We start from the raw sequence: 21,860 nt of genomic DNA, 5'->3' as shown, positions 1-21,860 counted from the left end.
ACTCTCGCTGACATGTAACAAGTGTGTAGACCAGGAAAGTAAAAACATCACAAATACATATCTTCATAGTTTTGCAGGTCATTGATTCAAAGTATTGAAGTAAGATAGCATGATGGCCAAGCAGCTAGTATTAGGGGGTTTCCTTCAATCGAATCCCTCAGAACAAAAAACTATATGCAATTCAACTTATCATAGCCCAACCAAAAGTGAAAATATTTCAAACCACAACTGAAATAAGAGAACACTAATCTTCTAATCCTAAAAAAAGGAAAAAGAGGTTTCAGAGCTGCAACTTTGGTGCCTCAGCAATTTAAAGTCGTATAACTTGGCACAGAGTGAGTATTAACCTAATAGTTTTAGGAATTGTTACATTTAAGTTGATATTTTGTGGGGTAGTTTGCAATTTGCTGGGTTGGTGGGCAGGGAAGCAATTGCCCACAGAGAGAATGCAGAATGCGCTCCAAATCCTATCCCTGGCCCACTCCTAATAGTTCTTCCCTGTGTGCAGTGCAAGAGTAGTTGGGGACTCTGAAGTGAGTTAGAAATACTTTCTTCTGTCCTGACTCTCCCATGCTTATTTAATCCCTGCCTATCTGTCATTCTAGCTCACCCCTTCCATCTTGACTACCTTCGCCATTGTGACTTCCCCCACTTCATCCTGGATGACCCTAATATCCTGACTGTACCCCTTCATTCTTTTCCATCCTGGCTAATCCCTTTGTTCTAGATGACTCCCCATCCAGACTCCCTCCTCTATTCTAGATGACTCTTTCCATCTTTACTACCCCCTCCATTCTCACTGACCCCTAGACCTTGACTGTCCCTTTCAGTCCTGGCTGATCTCACCATCCTAGCCCACCCTTTCCATTCTATTCTAGCTGATGCTTTCCATCTTGACTGCATCTTCCATTCTGGATAACCACTCACCATTACTGACACCACCATTTTGCCCCCCTTTCATCCTAGCTGATCTCCCATTTTAGCTCATGTTCTCCATCCTGACTACCTTATGTTAGTTCACATTTCACTCCTGTCTTCTTCCTCATCATGGCTGTCTTCACCATCCTGACTGCCACATCTTCTTTACAATTTAATTTGCACACTTCTATGTATAACTTGAGCTGAGCATGCACAATCCTGGCATACCAAACTGTTGGGAATAAATTAACACCTATGCATATGTGCTGGAGTTACGACATTCTGGTCTGACCACTCAACATGGCTGAAAATCCCAAATCCAGAAGAGGAATGGGTGAAAATGCCAGTGCCGCAGCAATGACAGGTGAGTTTGGTAAAATAATTGCAAACATGTAAATTTGATTTATTGCAGAAAAAACAAAGCCATTCTTTCTGCAATTTAGAACCTGTATTCTCCCAATATTTTATACTTTTAGGTTTAATTTCACTTTAAATGGGTCCCCTCTGGCTAGGAAGATGATTTTTTTTTCAATTCAAACTTTTATTAAGGGTTTTTACTTTTTTAAACAGTACAATAACAGTAACAATAAAACAGTACAATAAAATAATAAAACAGATACAAAAGAAAACATTTTAAACAAAATAAAAAAAGGTAAAAACAACCAAAAGGGGTTCACAATGGTAAACATTGTATATCAAATAATTAATTTGGAAGATGATTTTTAAAACTCCCCATCCAAGCCCTGGCTGGAGCTGGCACAGAATTCTCAATGCTTGCAGTCACTTTGCTGGGCTTTCTTCTGGGCAGCTGCGCCCTCTAGTGTTGACTTATATCCATCAATGCTCTGTCCCTGTGATGTCATTAGTAAGAAAAGCAGCTGCTAAAAAAGATTTCTCCCTGAGATGGTTAGTGCAAGCAGCATGCCATGCCACATCCAGAGCAGAGGTCCCGATCTCCTGAGATCAGACTTGTATACTCTGCTCCCATCATCCTCATGTGATCCCAAGGAACCCCTTATCAAGAATTGAAGCAACTCTACAAAAGTTGGGTATGAGATCTTGGCTGAGCTATCCCTGCTCACTGTGACTGCACAATGCTGTAGCTGTTGGATCATTGTCAGGTGATCTTTTTTTTGCCACATTATAACAGGCATGGATGACCATTTTAATATGACTGTTGCTGAGAACTTTTCAGCTCTTCACATTTCTCCAAATGTTTCCTGGGACAATGGAAGTTTCATAGATATCAACCAAACGGATACCAATAGGACTCATTTGCATGTGGACTTTACAAGGGCTATGGTCCTTGGATTTACCCTTGGAGCCTTTATATGTGTGGCCATAGTGGGCAACATCATGGTCATTATCTCAGTGGTGGCCAACAGGCAGTTGAGGATCCCCACCAACTACCTGATAGTCAACTTGGCCATTGCTGACCTTCTTCTCAGCACCACTGTTTTACCTTTCTCTTCAACTCTGGAGATTGTCAGTGCCTGGGTTTTTGGCAGGATATTTTGCGATATTTGGGCTGCCATGGACGTTCTGTGCTGCACCGCCTCAATTTTCAGCCTGTGCGCCATATCTATAGACAGGTACATCGGAGTTCGCTATTCGCTCCAGTACCCAACTATAGTGACCAGGAAAAGGGTCTTGTTGGCTCTGCTTTGTGTCTGGATATTGTCTATAGTCATCTCCATTGGACCCTTACTGGGGTGGAAGCAACAGACAGCTACTGATGAGTATGTATGTGATATCACTACAGAGCCTTTCTATGCCATCTTCTCTTCCTTGGGCTCCTTCTACATCCCTCTCATTGTCATTCTGGTGATGTACTGCAGAGTCTATGTAGTAGCCAAGAGGATCACCAAGAACTTAGAGGCTGGGGTGATGAAGGAGAGGATGGACTCCAGGGAGCTGACCCTCAGGATCCATTGCAGGAATATGCATGATGGCATTCCTAACAGCAAAAACAAAAGCCAGCAACCCCGCAGTTCCTTGTCACTGAAACTGCTCAAATTCTCCAGGGAGAAGAAAGCTGCCAAGACACTGGGGATTGTGGTGGGCTTGTTTATCCTGTGCTGGCTTCCATTCTTCACAGCTCTGCCATTAGGTAAGCATCAGATATCAGAAGAGAAGTATGCTCACAGTGCTTACTCCGTAACAGTTTTATTATTAATATTATTATTATTATTACACAGTATTTTCATACTGTGTACATATTACACAGTGCCGTACAAAATCATAGTTGTGTCACTAACTGTCCCTCAAAGGAGCTCACAATCCAATGTCCCTACCATAGTCATATGTTTTATATGTATGAATAACCTAAATCCTATTTTGCAGTTATGGATAGTATAGAGGGGGAATAAAACCCGTAACATTTTAGTTTTTGCTGCCTCCAGTCGGTGAGGATTTTCTTTACTTCCTCTCCTGGAGACAAAATAGGACGTGAAAAATAATCTCTACAAAGGAATTCTGCTTTTAGAGAGTTGTCACTTAAACACTTATTTGACTCTGTTCTGGTGACAACTGTAAAATTGTGGAGTTCCCAACACTAAGTATCAAGAACAATGGTCATCAGGACTATAAAAGAGGGTGAATACCCCATTGAAGTTACAGACATCAATAAAATCCAGACAGGTTTTAATCCTTCCCTGATCTATTGAAACCTGAAAAAAGTGTTGGCTATACAGAAGTTTAAATGAATGTATGGAAGGTAGAGACAGCTAAATATGAAGTTTTAGGTCACAGCTAAGCTTTATTTATCTGTGCATGGCTGGCGAAGGGAGGACATATCTTAACTGCAGTTGGAGGGTCAAACTTATTCTATAATCAAAGCCGTTTATTTCAAGCACAATTAAACGTTTTGTTTTGTTTAAAGAGTAAAGAAAAGGTAAAACGTCTATTAGGGTTTTTTTAGTCGTTATCCCAATAGGTAGGGTAACATTCTATCAAAGTAAAACATCAGGAAGTAAAGGTTAAATATTTCCAAATGACAGTTGTCACCGATGCATGTGTCTTCAATAGCAAATCTTCTCTCGCCTTCTGGTCTGGTAATAACTGAAATAGTTACCCGGGTAAGTGGTGGAATCTCTCCAGAAGAGACACAGACACTCTTTTCTGGTCTATCTGAACATTACAGAGAATATCATACATTATCCAATTATGTTTGTTTATTAGGTAAGAAGATAAATAATTTTTAAATCCAGTCTCTGTAAATCTGAGCTTTTTATCTATGGCACAGATGATTGGAATTTAATCTAGCAAAACATTAAATATTTCCCGATTATTAAAACCATCAGCATCTCTAGAGGTAAATATTAGGATTTTGAGTTTTTGCAGACTTAGGGTCATATCATTGCTAATGTAGATCTGTGTTAATATGGGTGCTGTGCTCTTTTAATATTTACCAATTATGCTAGTGCAGTGCCAGACATAACCCAAGGCCCACCAGTGGTTATAATTATTGAATGAAATGCCACAAAACCTGAGCCAGTCAGAGACTGCAGGAGATTATCATAGACTACATACAGATAAACTATAGGCAATGGTCAGAGACTACAAGCATGCTATGGGAGATGGTCAGATACTACAGGCATGCTATAGGAGATGGTCAGAGACTACAGGCATGCTATAGACTACAGGCATGCTATGGGAGATGATCAGAGACTACAGGCATGCTATGTGAGATGGTCACAGACTACATGCATGCTAAAAGCTAAAGCCAGAGACTGCGGGTATGCTACTAAATTAGGTAGACAGGTAAACACTCAAGGTAAACAGCTAAATGCACAAATACAACACATATAGAGGAGCTGTTTAACCAGTAAAAGGTTGTATATTTCTGTGCATCCAGTCCATATTTTTTCTGTTGCATTTAGGAAACACTCGTTTTCTTGTCCCTCACCCAGTTTATAACTAGACAGTGAAAGGGGTAGCAACAGAATGTTTTTGAGATTGCTGGTAGATGATGCTACTTGCATTAAAAATGCCTATAAGGTTGTTTTAAATATTACCGAGCTGTACTAATTTCTTTATCCGTCCTTTATATCTGCTTGCAGTTCAGAATTAAATGTTTTTTTCTCACTCTCAGTGGCTGAAGAATGTTCAGCATCCAGCACATTTTTGGGAATGTCAGATGCCTGGTCCCCCACTTTTTACATTCATAGTTCAAAATAAGACAAAAATGGTGTTGCCTATTGCATCTGAATCCAGCTCATCTAAGCTGTTTTGGAGGAACAACATCTGGAATTTGTTTAGAACGGGTAGCAAACACTGTTTTTTTACAGCTATTGTGGTCTTAGTTCATTTAGAACATCACTCAATGTACTTATTTAGCATAGCTACAAAACCTATGAGTTACATAACAGGCATAGTTCAAACAAATAGGGATGTGCTTTAATTCCAAACAAACAAGGGACTAAACTTTGGAAGCTATGCCCAAAACACGGGCATGGGACAAAAGACTCCCTGCAGCTGATCTTTACCCATACGTATTCTGCACTGTGTCTCTGTATGGAGATGGCTATCTTGGTAGGGGCAGGACTTTGCTACCACATTTCAGAGTCTCCAGCAAGGAGAATAAAGAACAGTAATGGCATGACAACTTTGTCACATTTCTTGAGTCCAGTAATTAGAGGCAGCAGTGTCTTAGATTTTACTAGAGTACCTAGGCTCTCACATACCAGAAAGTTCACTGCTTTTTCAGGAGGAATTATACACAAGAGGTACATTTTTCAGAGTTCTGCTTAGGCTCAAATAATACTTAATTTTCCTTATAACATAGCAAATCTTCTCTTAGATAAGTCAGAACAATGACTGTTTACAGCTGGTTGGCTGTTGTGGGTTTTTGCAATACAATACACATTACAGTATTTATCTATTTGACATTTTAAACAAATAACAAAACTAGTTACTATGTGATGCAAATGCCTAATACAGAAGTAAACAAGAACTTCCTTTACTCTTCTGGGATGAGCCAAATTCTCTTTTATTAGTGCTTCACATGTGTGCCTGCCAGACACTGCAATTTACAGCGGAGGGTTTTAGAGAAAGTGCCGTCAGCCTAAAGCAGTGGGCATAGGTAGGTGTGGACAAGTGTTCATTGGCAAGTTATGTGAATCAGTAACAAAATCGATAGTCACGCCTCTGCAACATTTGTTGTGAATTCAAGCGCAGTGCAGCATTGTTGCCACACTATTACAGGAAGCTCCATTATGAGGATTCTACTAGTTCCATCCCTCCTTCCTAACACAATCTTTGATCCTCAATACATACCAGTACCTTTTCTGATGCCCCCTTGTTAGTTCCATGGCCCATGCCTATGCCTTTAATCATAGGAGAGAACACCTACTAATATAGCAGATTATTAAGGGATGGAACCACAGGAAAATCTCAGGAAAAGCTATAAGCCTTGCTGTTGGAAATGTATGGTTATCTTTAGGACTGCTAAAGTGTAGCTCAAGGGGTCTTTACTCACCCAATTCTATACAAACCTATTAAAGAGAGAGATGTGTATAATTTATGAATCAAGCCCAATGCATAGCTTCCTGTAATTTATTGAAGTTTGGCAGATAATAAGATTTTATTAGGGACTTTGTGGTGAAGCACAGCATTTTCTTTTCACTGAACAAGATATGAATAGCCTTTCCTACTTTACTTAAAATCTCCTTATTAATACAATTTAAAGCATAGTTCCAGTCAAGACTTGGCTGTGCTCCATGCTGTACAGTCCTTGCAAGCAGCTGATCTATAGATCCGGGTCTGTTCCAGAATACAACCCCGAGCTCCAGCTCCAGGCACTCCCAAAGCACCCAGTCCCCCCTCCAGAGTTACTCCGCTAAAAGTACAAAAGAAAAGATACTTTTTTAGATATATAAATATACTAGTCCAAGTTTATCTTTCACACTTGAATACTGTTTACTGTTATTGTAAGAAAAGCTTTCTTTTTTAATATATTTTCGAAAGTGAGTTAAGTAAATGAAATACCTGATAAATAATATTTAAAATGATTAAAATAGAGCTGCATTGTAAATAAAACATAGACTATTAAAAAAAGGTCTTTTAAGAACCTTATAAATGAAACGTCATAAAATGTGGCTTCGTAGTACACCTTGATGCAAATGCAGTAATAGTTTTTCCTGTCTTTGTGTACTCAGTGAATATCATCTTTCTTCCTTGTTCTTTCTCTACTTACCACCCCTGTGATCTGCGGCACTTTTAAACTTGATCCCTGAAGTTTTGGCTTCAGTTAAAGTTATTCTTTAAAATAAACTTGTCACGCATAGATATCTGTAATTATTCCAAACTCACCTCTAATCATAATACTGCAGCCTTACCTCTCAGGGAGAATGTGATTTTTTATTATTTTTTTTCTCCAGTTGTCACAGTAAAAGTGTCAAGGCTTCCTGTCCCTTGTCTAAGCTCTGGACTGGTAGTGATCTTTTGTGATCATTTCCATTGCAGATGAATCAATGAGTGCTGTACACACACGCCATTCTGTTTTATGGAGAGGGGAGCAGGTTGAGTGAGCTGTACCCCGCTGTTCTTTCCTCCATAGGAATAGCTGACTGATGAATTACATCAGGAAAGCCACTTTTAACATATCAGGTTTTCGCCTGAGACAAGCACAATTATTTTTTGACATATGTATGTACTTTTTTTTTAGTTAGCTTTGGTAGGGTATAGGCTTTTAATGAACATACCATTTCCTTCATGTCCAGTCATGTCAAGATATGATGTAGGAAAATACATTTTATGTTATCCTCTTTCCTTTATAGTATCTATTGGCATTCACTATAGCTTTCGTAATTAACAAAACTAGGTAATTCTCAAGATCTTATAAGTATATGCCCAGCTAATAATTACTTTATTGGAGTGGGGAAGGGTTTCCACCCCCAGTATGTTTTTTATCACTGTCTGGGGGTCTGATATTTCTTCAACTCCCGCTGACAATTCTTTCCACATTGGAAGTTAAACAGCACATAGACAGAAATGATTTTTGTAGTAGAGCAGGGGGAAGGCCAGTACCTCAGATTTGATTCCCGTCCGTGTCCCTGCTTCAGATTCCCTAATTTGCTGTCTGCTTGTCATACAGTTTAAGTTTGAGCTGGCAAAAGTTAATATATTAGAATTGTTCTTTCTTCCAAAATAAAAATAAACTGCTAGGGAAATATGTTCTCATGAAACATGTGAAAATGGTAATCAGAACTCTGAATGTATTCATAATTGTAGACCAGTGCGCTATTGTAACAAAAGCAGATCTACTTTCTGATCTGATTCAGAATAAAGTTTGCTAGGATATGAGAACTTGCAGTTTTTACAAACTTGTTGCCATGTTCCTCAGAATGGATCTTCGCAAGAACATTGCTTTTGATTGCTTCATTATTTAGATTGGTACCTTTAAAGCGGAACTAAACCTGCTAAATATCCTGGTATGCACAAGGGGAAGCTAGGATTGCTAATTATCCTGGTAACCAAAGCTGAGCCACATATGCAGGAAGAAAGGAAGGGAAGAAGGAAGAAGATTGTGTCGCCTGCGATGGAAATGGGACACGTGACCATACGTAGGGTTTAGTACCCCTTTAATTTTGTGGTCTTTAAAGAACGTTTCTCTTTTAAAGCAGCACTGTCCCCAAAATCTCCAATTCCCCCCAACCAGAAGTATTATTAAGAAAATAATTGTTTTTAAAAAATTCATTTTAGATGCATTTTAAACTAATTTATTAGACCAGTAATTGTAGACATAAAAAAATAGTTCTTGCTGCAGTATTAATTCTTAATTTGGAACTATCCACCATAATAATTTATTTTTACCATCAGACATTCTCAATCTTCCACTCACTTATTAGCCTAGGCTGTCATTGGCCTGCCCCTGGAATGGCACCATCACACAGCCCAGTTATAACTACACTAAAAACACTTACAGGTCATTACATAGCATCATTTATTGTAACAGTAAAAGTCACCGCTGCCAGAACACCCACTGAAAAAGATATGGGTGTCCTAAAAAGGTGATGTCTGACCTTCTGGTGTGTTGCTGTACTTTTGGGGAGGAAGGGTTCGCCTCCAGGTGAACCTGGGTGTACACTGCTATATATAACCACACTGTGGATGTGCCAATGCACAGGTGTATTGGCACATCAGTGTGGCTTAAACATTTATTTATAAATATATGCAACAAAAGCCATGGAAATCCACTGCAGTGACATGAAGGTCAGCAGGAGAAACCAGTGTGAACTGTGGTAGACCCAGGAGATTCTCTGTGGACTTCTGGGGATAATTTTTAAGGATTAGATCAATGTTCATCGGTGTGGACACATGGGTGAAAATAGGTAAATATTACCTTCTTTACAGGTATAGCTCCCTTTAGGAAATGTATTATGGCAATAGTCATGTAAACTAACAACAGTAACTAAAATTTAAATTGCACATTTCTTATATTTAATAAGCTAAAAGGTTCTGTATATATATTCCTCTTCCATGCATTATAATGGTGGCCTTATGACTGTAGTTTTAAAATGTCATCATCCCTTTTTTTTCAAAGCATTCTTATTCCTGTGAATCGAGGTTTACGCACTGCGTGGCATAAATTCACTGTTGTATAAAATAACTTGTTTACTTTGAGTTTAAGAATTGAAATAATCCAAAATGATTAACCTCCCAAATAACATTATGTCTATCAGCCCACAGTTTAGTTTGGCACACTAGTTTCTTTGTTCTAGGAAATGATGACAGTGTTTTATCACCTTTCTGCTCACTATTCCTGCTGGAGGTCTGTTCCATGCCTCAACTGTTCTTTTAGAAGAATATTACTTTCTAAGTTTAGCTTGGGGTTTAGTTGAGGTCATGTCCTTGTGTTCTTGATCTTAGCTTCCACTTGAAAATACTGCCTTTTAAACCAGTGTTTACACCCTAATGTACTTAAAGGTTCCAAACATGTTCCAATTTCCTTATTTTTAAAGACTGTACAAAAAATGTTGCTGCAGTCTATCCTGATATGCTTTATCCCTTAGACTTTTCAGAATTTTTGTTGCCCACCTTTGGATTTATCTTTTTAATAACTTTTTGGAAGTGAGGTTTCTAGAACTGGGCATAGTATTCTAAAACAGGTCTACATATAGGTAAATCAGGAGCTCCTTCCTCATGCTGGTTAGCCCCTAGTAATACATCCCAGAATACTGTTTGCTTTCTCCACTGCCAGGGCTCATTTTGCAGTCATCTGAAACAAACACCCCTTTTTCTCTGTACTTCTATCTGCATTGCACTCCCAATACAACCAGAGCATTGAACTGTACTTTTCCCTGTTTTAATTAATGTCCCAGCAATTCTAAATCATAATCCATGTTATCTACCCTGTTGCACACCAGCAAAAAGACAAACCATGACCACCAAAATTAAATAGAACTGCCAATACAGATTGGTTTGTGCAATAAATGAACCTCATTCATAACTACATATGTAACTACATTGATAACTAGAATCTGATATCTAACCTTTAGATAACTGCTTATTCACTAACCCAAGTAAGGGTTATGGGCCTGATTTATGAAAGCTCTCCAAGGCTGGAGAGAATACACTTTCAGAAGTGAAGCTGGGTGATACAGAAAACATGGAATGGATTTTTAAAAATCATTTGCTATTTGCTGGCAAATGTTTTGAATCCTGGACCAGATCTATTCCAGGTTTCCTGGATCACCCAGCTTCACTTCTGAAAGTGTATTCTCTCCAGCCTTGGAGAGCTTTAATAAATCAGGGTCATCGTCTTATATGGTATAATCTTTTATGAGACCATTAGGTAGAGTTATATCAGATGTATTGCTGAAAACAACACTTTCCCAGACCAGCACCATCATATAATGTATTAAGAGATGCAATGACACTACTTTATTCTGTACTCTGCTGTATATTCCCTATTCTTACAAATGCAGTGTGTACTCTATATTACAATTCATAGTTGCTGCACTCTGTACATTTTGTTGAGCATTACACATTCCTGAACAAGGTGTCTGTTGTCCCATTAGTTCTTGTTGCTATTTAGATGCCAGCATTTTGATGAAATCAGATGAAGCGTTAGCTATTCTGTGTAGAGGAAGACTTTTGTAAAGAAATAATTTTTTTTTCTAAACTGATCTGTGTCCAGTGGTTTATATATTGGTCTTTCAGAGTCTCACGCATGGCACACTTTTCCTTCTTATATGGTGGAGAGAGAATGAGATGATCTTTGTCACCCTGCATAAGGAAGTGTGTTACTGGCAGGATTATCATGTGAAAATAAAGGAATACTGTCTAAAAAAACCTAAATAATGCAGCCACCACATTTAGGTATAAATACGTTGCAACATATTTGTTGTCTATTTGAGTTTGATAGGCTTTACCATTGTCGTTTAAGTCATTCCTACCTTCATGGATAACCTGACTTTCTCAACATGTGCTATTATATCTTATGCACACCACAAAGTTACCTTGCGATACTTTGCTCTATCGGTCCCCAGGTCTTTCAAAATTTTATCAATGTCCCCCCCTTATGTTCATTTATACTTTATTCTAAGCATTAAACAACCAGCAGCTTTTACCCAGTACTTCTTGGACAATTTCCAGTGCAGAAGATTCAGTTCAAGATGCTTTTTCCAAGCAGACATCTTCTTGCGCAGTTCTGTTAGGACAGATCCTCCTGCAGGGCAACTGTAATACAAAATACTGGCTCCATCTGGGGCAGAGCCCGGAGTAGAAAAGAAAGTTGTTCCAAATATTTACTGTCTTCCCTTAGCTCACACCATAGAACAAACTCCTTCACAATTGTCCGGGGAAGATAAATATGTTAAATAACTCCTATTAGTAATATCTAAGACAACCTGCCCTGTACTGAGAACATTACGGTGCTAACCATGCTCAACAAATAGGCAAAGTGTGCACAGAAAACATAAAGTGGGTCATTTATTTAAGGAACTTAGTCTGTTTACTTACCATTGTGCATTATGACCTTGCAAGGGATAATTCACTTAGCTTAGTGAATGTGAAAGTTTACTTTGCAAAGAATACCCAATCACATGCAAAGGAGCTCCAGATCAGGATTTTATCTTGCTCATTATTGGATGGTTCTTGCAGGGGGTGAATCGCTTTGCTGTGTAAACAGCCTATAATCAATTATTGAATTAACCTCAAAGTGAACACAGCACCACAGCCAGTACACAAGGTAAAAATCTGCCAGCCCTGAAAAGTCCACAGTTAATATTGATTTTTATTTTTGATTATTCTTGTAAAGATGGTCTGCTTGGATAAAGAATTGTTGCATAAGATAACATATGATTCTTTTGGTGTACATGCAATCAGCTAAACCAAAAAATAAGGACCAGGTATTTGTTTTGGTGTTGCTATTTTCTTTTTACTTTTACAACTATAGGTTCACTTTATTGCACATCCCTCCCCCCCTTCCCATATACATTCCCCTTGTTCCTTCTCTACTGTATCATCTAGAGTAAAAAGTCAGCTTTACTACTTCATAAAAAAAAGAAGCAAGGGTAGGATGTAGTAGTTGCCATAATAATGTAATTTGTTATGACAGTACATTTTCAAAACAAATTGGATTTAGTTTTTTTTAGACACTTTGGTATGTTATCCACTGGGTAGAAAAACTAAGATGAAGTGCATGTTTATCTATTAATAAAGAAGTTATAGATACATTATAGGAATGCATTCTCAGGAACCCTGGGCAGTTAAAGCTGCATTTCCTGCTTACATTGGACATAATGCTATTCCCAAATCATCTACTATATATAGTTGAAAATGTACAGGATAAGGTTACATCTATATTTACCCTGCAACCCCCCTCCATATTCTGCCTACAACACCGAAGCTGCCATTCCTGGTAAAGTTTTATGGATCACAGAAAGGCCAAATCGCACCAAAATACGCTCCATACTGTCTTTTTACGAGATTTCAGCTGCTGTGTTCTAAAGAAACATACTCACTGGTATGGCAATGATTTAATGCCCACTAATGCAAAGAATGGGGGCAAAGTAAGAATAATCCTAACTTTTTCCTTGACAGGTTTGTTTTTAACCTTTGTATAGAAGAAGAGAGAGGGGGCCTGGACAGCTTAAGCAGACATTTGATTTTAGTGGAAGGTGCAATTTAACATGTCCACTTGTGCCTTAATGCACATTGTAATCTGGCATACCATACAATAAAAGTATTCCTTCATACCAACTCCTTGTTGCCCATGTAGGTTTCCCACCTGTCTTTTTCCAACAGTACTATCATCTGTGTAAATACCACAATTTCCTTCTTTTTCACAGTACAGTTAGTGATGGGAGCAGCCATTGATTAAGTCATATCCTGTTCAGAGAAAGAGCTGTACAGGTGTGAAAATAAATCTTCTATTGTGGTTTAAATCAAACTTAATGAAATATACCCAAATATGTGCTTCTTTTCTTTCGAATGACTGGTAACAGCGTGCACCTACTAGACTGTTGGTGCCAAAGCTACCAGCGCCAAGATCTCAATGTCTAAATCTACTACTTTTCTCTGTCTTATAGCATAGATAGGTTTTAGGCTCAAAATTTGTTTGTAAATTCATGTTCTCTTCCTCTGTCTTGTATTGCATTGTATGTCATGTATACAGCAAGTTTAAAAGCTAAACTGTAGCCAATTATTAAAAAAAACATGGATGATGGTATGTATAATACAAAAAATTTTAATGTATTTTTTACCTGTAACTGAATTGAATCCCTTTTTTTAAATTGACTTCAATGTTATTTAAAGTACAGCTGCACTCAGATGGGGGAGAATAGGGTAGCACCTGGGACCAATGAGGTCTGTGGCATGTGTGAATGCTGAAAAAGAACATACTGACCATAGAAGACAGAAAAAGCATGACATATTTAGCTCACAGTTACCAATTTACTGTGCTGCCCCCTCCTGTAGAAAGGCAGGTGACCAAGGCATGTTGTTTAACAGAAGTACCGTTAAACAGTTCATCCCGGCTGGACTGTCTGGAAAGATTTTGTAAACCTTTTTTAGGTAAAATGAAGGCCATTAAAGTATTACAATTGTGTATTTAGCTTGAGTTCAGCTTTAGCCCATCATGCTTTCGTGCTGTGTGCTGCCATATTATGACTAAAGAAATACAGTTAGTGTTATCTGCATTCATGCCACATCCGGGTACACATTACTATGTGGAAATCAACCCTAAAACACCAGTTGTGGTTGGACTGACCACAAAAGTATTTGTATTACTAAAAAGGCTGGTCAGTTTAACCTCATTTATGTATGTTAAACTATTTTTGTTGTGGAACTCACATTACGTGCACTGGTTGGGATACATTTCAGGGAGAAGTAATCTCTCCTTCTAGGGTTATATTAGTGTTGGCTTCTTCTGGTTGACATTTGTCTGGTTTTATGATGCATTGTCTGGGTAAAAGGAGATCCAGATAGAATATATTTAGCTTGAAATTCATACGCTGTTTAGATGGCCAAGAACCACTGTGGCATGGTTAAGAACACAGCAATCTCCACGTATGGTCCAAGGCACAACATGCCTCCCTCCATTGTGCATGACATGACATTAAAAGGAACATCAGGAATGGAAACATGGGGGTGGCTACTGCTGACTTGTTTTGAAGGTCTTTGGAGCTGTCATTCTTATGTATTCTTATCCTTACTTCTCCTCGTAGTGAACTTTGGAACATGTTTGTACCAGTATCAGTTACCAGTGTCAGGACAGGTAACATGCACATCTTTTCAAGTCACCAAGATCAATATGACAGCCTTCAGAGCTTGAACAAATCAACAAAGGCATTTTCCATATTTCTGATCTGACAGGCTTTTTGTAAAGGAAAATTCAACTTTTGCTGAATTCATTGTGTTATCTGGTATTAAAAATGATTTCCCCAACATAATCTGCAACTGCTGCTATTTTCTATAAATAAACTGAAATGTTGCCTCCTTGCAGTATAACTCCTGTTAGTATACAAAACGTCCTTAAACGCCTTTTTTCTTGCTTGCAAGATAGGCTTACTGGTTTAAATTGAATTTTTATAGAATTCTTAACCCCCAGGTATCTTCTGTAATAGAAAAGCGTAATTTTGTTATATGTTCTAAGATGTCTATTAGGCTGTGTTCAGACTGGCAAAAAGGTTACAGTGCGTTACTCATGTCAGTGAACCACTGCCCCTGGGGAGATGGTTCAAGTAGCTTCTACCAATGGCAGATGTCTAAAGAATGAATGGTACGCCTATTGTGAAATCTGCAGATGCAGTTTTTTTAAGAGTGACCAAGCAGCTGGCAAGATGTAAGCCACTGGGAGTCATGTGGGATCAGTTGATCCCAATCAGGTAGGAACCTAGCCTTACAGATATATAAAAGCTTATAGTATCTGGGCCTGAGCCTCACAGTGCAATCCCAAATCTTGCAAATAGATGCTCAAATACTTTACAGGAGCATTTTCTCGTAGTATTTGTGATACTCAGTTTTTGCAATATTCCAGAAAAAGACCCAATGACATCCCTTTTATTCAGCTATGCCCTTAAATTTGAGGAGTATTGTATTTTATTATTTTGTTGTATTGCATGTGAATATTATTAATATTATTATTGTATATGTTTTGCTACTGCTTTGCTGCAACAACTGTAATTATAATTGGGATGGTAGACACCATATGATGCCATGACGTATTCATACCCAATCACCTAATACATTTTGGTTAGTTGAAGTAGTAGCAGAATCACCTTCTCGTTTTGCAGCATTTCCTGAGCAATTGAACATTTTGCACTCGCTGGTAAATCGGCCACAGCATGCTATGTGTTGCATCAGTCAAACGCTGATTTCCCAACTCAACCTAATATTCTGTAGTCGTTAAGCAGAAATAAGCCAACACCTAACATATTATTCTATGTAAGAGCTATCTGACTTACCAAACTTCATATGTGTAGATCAGATGAAAAAATAAAAACAAACAAATAAAACAATTTTAATAATCTAATTGCACTGCAGTAACAATTACTGCTGGTATGTTTAGAAGCCGTGTATGTTTTTCCTCTGTTTATAACAGACAAATATTTGGGCCTATTTTAAAACAAGCTAGCTGCCATTTAAAAGAAAATAATTCATTTTTCCTAAGTTTGTTAGGTGAAGTAATTCCTTGACGAACTGCCAGACCTCTGGATAACGGGGTGTGTATATCTGTGATTTATATTCATGACAATCTCACGCATTTTAGTCCTGTATAATTAAAAATAGCTTTAATTAAAACAAAGACTTGATGCTTTTGATTAATGGGAAAAGGATTTGGAAAGTCTTGATTTTTTAGCTCAGCAAATAAACTGCACCACAGAAACAGATATACAAAGATTAATCTGGGAGAAGTCTTTATTTTGATAAGCGCAGAGGTGACACATGAAACCACTGATGTTGGAACTGTGATTCACAATGCTAGTGTAAAGAGCTGCAAATATTTGCCATACTGGTGTACCAATATTTGTGCAGAGAAATCAAATGATAACACCTAAATAATTCACACAATCTGATGAGTTAAAAAAACTTTTCACTCACATGGATATGGAAGACATATCACCATCTGATGCTGACTGGTGGGATCTCCACCAGCAACCACCAAAACTTATATTATTGATCAGAAATGTATTTTTCTTTAAAATCCTTCACTGCACTGGAGTAACCCAATCTTTGAGTGTTGGATTGGGACAGTGTACTTATGTGAGTTAAAGCAGATAATTTATCAAGCTAGATCCAGGGTCAGCTTTCTGGACTGAGATGCTGGCTCATGGATGACACAAACATGTAAATCCTGGTTCTATTGTAGATTTTGGCTGACACACATCAGTACCGCTGCAACCCCTGACCTTGTGATGTTGCAGGTTCTCCAGTTCCATAGTTGTATAGCTGCAGTGTGAGATCCAATATTTCCTAGAATGAGATTCTGTGAAAACACTAACTACTTACTGTATCCCTTGCTGGAGGCTCTGACATAAGAGAGCATAGCCTTGCCTCCACCAAGATGGCAACCTCCAAACAAAGACACAAAGTGCAGAACGAGACAGGGTAAGTCAGTAATGAAAGATCAGTTGCAGGGGGACCTCAGGCAATACTTTTGACTAGTTCTTTTTTTTCTGCATGTGTTCATTTTTTGGTGGTTCCCCTTCAAGGGAAAAAGTGTCACGAAAGTCGAAAACAATTACAATATCACATCTGTTTTATATTTTAATGAGGCATTCATTCCTTATTTTTTCTAAAATGTGTGCTCAGTTAGTTCCTATAAATACCACATATCCTTTGCAGATCCCTGCATTTCCTTGATGTCTGTAGCTACAATTCATGCTTCATATAGAATGTTTTTCTTTTGTAGCCAGCCCACTGTGCTCTAAAATGCTAAGACTACAATTTTGAACACCCACATTCATGATACACAATGCAAGGAATCATGGAAAATGTATTTTTCTCATGGGCAAGAAGCTGCAATTCAGCTGCAAATGACCTGTTAAGCTCAAGTTACTTCTGAGGACTGTGACGCTAGATCTGTTGGGTGTAATAATTAGTAATCTCGCTCTTTGAGAACAATAAACATTGTTTCTGTAAAACTAGTGGTTTTGTTTCAGAGTGTTTTATCTTTGCTTCTTCCAGCTTCAATCTTCAAGCAATTGGAACCTCCAGAAACAGTGCAGAAAGTAATCTTCTGGCTTGGCTACTTCAACAGCTGCATCAACCCTGTCATCTACCCCTGCTCTAGCAAAGAGTTCAAGAGAGCCTTCATACGAATCCTAAGATGCCAATGGAGTAACAGAAGGCAGTCCATGTTGCGCCGATCCCAGTTCCGTCCTCGAAGCAGCAGCACCATGACCCATTCACGTAAGGAGTCCATGGATGACAGACACTTTATCAATGGTAGCCAGAGGACGATGACGTCCATCACTCCAAGCCCAAGCTACAGAAATAGATCATCCAGAAATGAGAACAGTCCTCGAGACTGGAAGCATTCTTACATCCCTGTAGACTCGGATCAAAAACAGACTTCAGAATCCAGTGTACAGAACAAATCACATAGTGCCTTTATTTTCCCGGCCCCTTCAGACTATAACGGACATGGAACTGACCATGCAGTACAGGACACCACTCATTATAGATAATACCCACTTAGCCGTCAATACTTCCTAAAAGTGCCATATTTGTGTACTGGTGGGTATTTATAGCTCTTTTGGTTATCTTAGATGGTCTGGTGGGTCTGAATTCTAAGATTAAAGGGAACAAAACTTAGTGACTTACAAGAACAGCAAAAGCTGGGTTCAAAAGAAGTCAACTTAAAGCCCAACTAAATTCACAGAAATAGATTTCCCAGGTTCAAATATCAGCCAGAGTGGTGTTTGTATGTTCTCCCTCTGTTTGCATTGGTTTTCTGTGGGCTCTTAGAATTAAAGCCACATCCATACCACCATGTTTATGCACCTGATCTTGAAAACTAAGCAGAGTTGGGACTGGTTAGTACTTGGAAGGGAGAGATGTGCTTTGAATCTGATTGGAAAGAAGCACTTTACAACTGTTAATAATATTTAGTCAAACATTTATTTTGAAATTCTTATCACTACTTTATACTTATAGAAATTGTACAAAAATGTTTTTTCAATTTAGTTAAAAACATTGCTCCCTACCTTCTAGAAATGACTGGGCTCAGAGTGCTCTTCTGAGGAACTGAGCTTGGAAAGATCAGGCAAAGAGCAATAGACTAGTCACAAATATTATATGTGATCTCCCTGTAATAAATGTGTCCCCATTTCTGACTTACAATGCTTTGTTCAGCATTGTGTCACTGTGTGAATGTGGCCATCTTGGTAGATGCGGGGCTTTGCTTTCCTATAGTGGAGCCTCCAGCAAGGAGAACATTTAGTGGCACAGTAGTGACATCCCCAAATCTCAGTACAAATCTCTGGAGACTGGCAGTCAGAGGCAGAAGTGCTGCAGATGAGACTATTGACTGTTAGCATCCCCACATACTAAGAAGTGCACTGCTATTATTAGGTGGTATATTTTTCATGCTACTGCTCAGGTCCATTTACCATTTCTATATGTTCATTATACCATAGCAAATCTTGATTTTTTTTTAGGTCAGACCCACTTTAATTTGTTGACATCTAATTTTAGCCCAGTGAAAATGGGTTATAGTCAAAGAAAATAATTTTAATGGTGTTAAATTCCAAAACACATACTTCTGTGAATAATATACCCTTGCCAACAGATAGTCCTGCAGGTCCTTCTGTTTTTGTTGCTAAACTGTATGCTATGTGGCACTTTCTACTGATTTTATTCCAGAGATAGCAATGAATGATTTTTATTTAGCTAATAACAAAATAGCTGTACACATCAAGTCAGCTTTGTATATAAATCCTATGTTTTATGGGTGAAATCCTTACTATGTTTTACAAATGGAAACAAATGTATTTCTATCTTTCTATTCGTGCAGAACATCATCACACATCATTTACATATAAACTTGTTACATTTGTCTGTCCCCCGTTTCCTTTAAGGAGATTTATTGTAGTGAGGGGCCAACTATTGTTAATGTGACAGTGACAGTATTAGGAATTGACCACAAATTGGTACTGAGGAGAATGTCCTTAGACCTGCATAAGGTCCAAGAAATGACAGAGACTTTTGTAATAAGCCAATTTAATAATGCATTCCAACAACATAGTAGGGAATTATATATATAGTTAGTGTCTAGGGGGTTACCCCAATTAACACATTTTATTCTAACATTGGACATTTACAAATTCGTTGAAGCCCTCTTTTAATAAATTACTGAAATACAGAACAGTAAACTGCGGGTCAGAGAAGTTGTTATTAAATTCCTAAAGTTGTACATATTTTACCTTCACAGCATTATACTGAACTGTGCAGAATATATGTCAGTTATATATACTATATGGTCAAAAGTTTGTGGGGACCTGACCATCATTCCTATATGAGCTTGCTAATTATCCCATTCCAAAACCATGGGTGGTAATACTCCCCTACCTTCCTCTACTTTATGTGTATGGCAGATTCCACTGTTCAGGGAAGACTTTCCAAATATTTTAGAGTGCATCTGTGGAAATTTGTTCCCATTCAGTTAAAAAATTGTAAGGTCAAGAGAAGCCCCGGTTTACCAATGGCATCCCTATCCCACTCAAAGGGGTTATATAAGGTTGAGGTCAGAGCTCTGTGCAGGCTACTTGAGTTCCTTCTCACCAAACCGAATAAACCATGCCTATGAAACAGAAAAGTGGCTGCCAAACAGTTACCACATTTTGGAAGTACAATTGTCTGAAATGTTTTTGTATGTTGTGCCAGGATCCTTCACTGGAAACACTTGAACACAATAATTTTGAGAGATGTCCACATAGCTTTGATCATAAAAATGAGCAATGGTACCCAAACTTTTGGCTTTAAAATGGCCTATTTATAAGAAGCAAACAGGTTATTCGCCAGGAAATGACATGTTTGTATACACATACAACACATTTTCCTGGCAAACAGCCTGTTCGCCCCACTTATAAAAGCAGTAATCAGAAAATGTTGTCACTTTTCCACATGATCGCCACTTTAAGAAGATTGCTGCTTTTGCTATTCGCTATTTTGCAGTGACACCAAAAATAGAACTTCACTAATTTAGGTCAACTACGGTACAATGAATGGTATCAATCACTGATCTCCAATGCATGAAAAAAAAATCGATTGCCCTTTCATGAATCTGTCAATCAGAATAACAGTTGTGGCGATGCGCTATCTAATTCTCTCTAAATAGACCCCTATTGAAAGCTGTGCCAACCTGTCCCTTATACTCTGATGTTTCACTCATCTACAACAGATTTCAGCTATTGTTGTACAGATCTTTATCAGTTTGTTTAATATATTGCATATTATCAATAGAAGCAACAGCAGGAAATAAGAAAACTGATAAGAACTGATGCTCAAATACTAATGTAAGAGACAATGCTAACAACACATGGTGTCCACGTGTTATTTTTATTTATTAAGCTGGATAAATGGGGAAATGGGACATCTAATGTATTGTTACTGAATATATAATCTCCCATGTGTAATTTTTTTATGTGTTTTTGTGTATACATTTCGAATGTATTTGTTCATAGTGATAAGCCTAAAGGTATTTATATATGACTGCATTGTAAATATGATATCTTTACGACACAAATAAAATTACAAGTTTTAGGTCACTGTGCATGCAATCCTTTATTTTTGCATATTTTTGTAGGTTTATTTAAAGCCGGATCTGGCTGCCCTCTTGTGGCCTTGCAATGAAAGTCCAATTTTTTAATAAGTTGAAAGTAGAAGTTAATTTAATAAATGTAATCAGGCAGGTTGTTTATTGCAGGGACAGATGAAATATTTTCTGCAGCTATACAAATTTATCTGCAGTGTTGACATCATCACCTAGTCCTCTTTTGGGTTTGGGATCTTTGGCCATCTTGATCAGTCCAGAATGATGTAACATTTCCAGAAGCCAGCTACGACCGGATTGTAAGCATCTCAGTGTGCATTATGGACAAGAATATGAATAGGTAGGTAAGTTTTATTGCAGAAGGGACATGCCCTATCCCTTCTGCAGGGAATAACCTGCCTGCTTACTATTTTTATTTTGATTTAATTCTGTTCATGTGAGGCACAGAACCCTTTTCCAGTTCATCTTTTCTTGGGGCTGTGTGGTCCTCACTGATGCAGAAAGTGGTACTAAAGTTATGATGTCAGTACCCCATACCACCTAAGGTTATAAAATAGGGATGAGGACATCTTGTGGTGAAGAAGAGGTACTATGAGGTACAGCTCTGACCTGAACATTAGCTTTTAGGCAAAACAAATTAGCCTTGAGTTGGGCATATCCTTATATCTAGAGATTCCCATCAGGAAAATGTTCCCTACCTTCCTGTCCTAAAAATTCT

General features: G+C 38.1%; 1 protein-coding gene across 1 annotated transcript; it reads left to right on the top strand.

Moving 5' to 3' along the window:
• The first annotated feature begins 1,810 nt into the window (after positions 1-1,810).
• Positions 1,811-21,137, top strand: ADRA1B (adrenoceptor alpha 1B). Its single transcript, XM_072400423.1, has 2 exons — positions 1,811-3,028; positions 17,554-21,137. Exons 1-2 carry the CDS (start codon positions 2,071-2,073, stop codon positions 18,054-18,056), a joined length of 1,461 nt encoding a protein of 486 aa, XP_072256524.1. The 5' UTR covers positions 1,811-2,070; the 3' UTR covers positions 18,057-21,137.
• The last annotated feature ends 723 nt before the right edge of the window (positions 21,138-21,860 follow it).

The sequence above is a fragment of the Pyxicephalus adspersus genome, chromosome 2, assembly GCF_032062135.1.
Source record: "Pyxicephalus adspersus chromosome 2, UCB_Pads_2.0, whole genome shotgun sequence".
In the NCBI taxonomy this organism is placed as follows: Eukaryota; Metazoa; Chordata; class Amphibia; order Anura; family Pyxicephalidae; genus Pyxicephalus; species Pyxicephalus adspersus.
The sequence above is the reverse complement of the archived record's forward strand: the minus strand, read 5'-3'. Positions and strand labels throughout refer to the sequence as shown.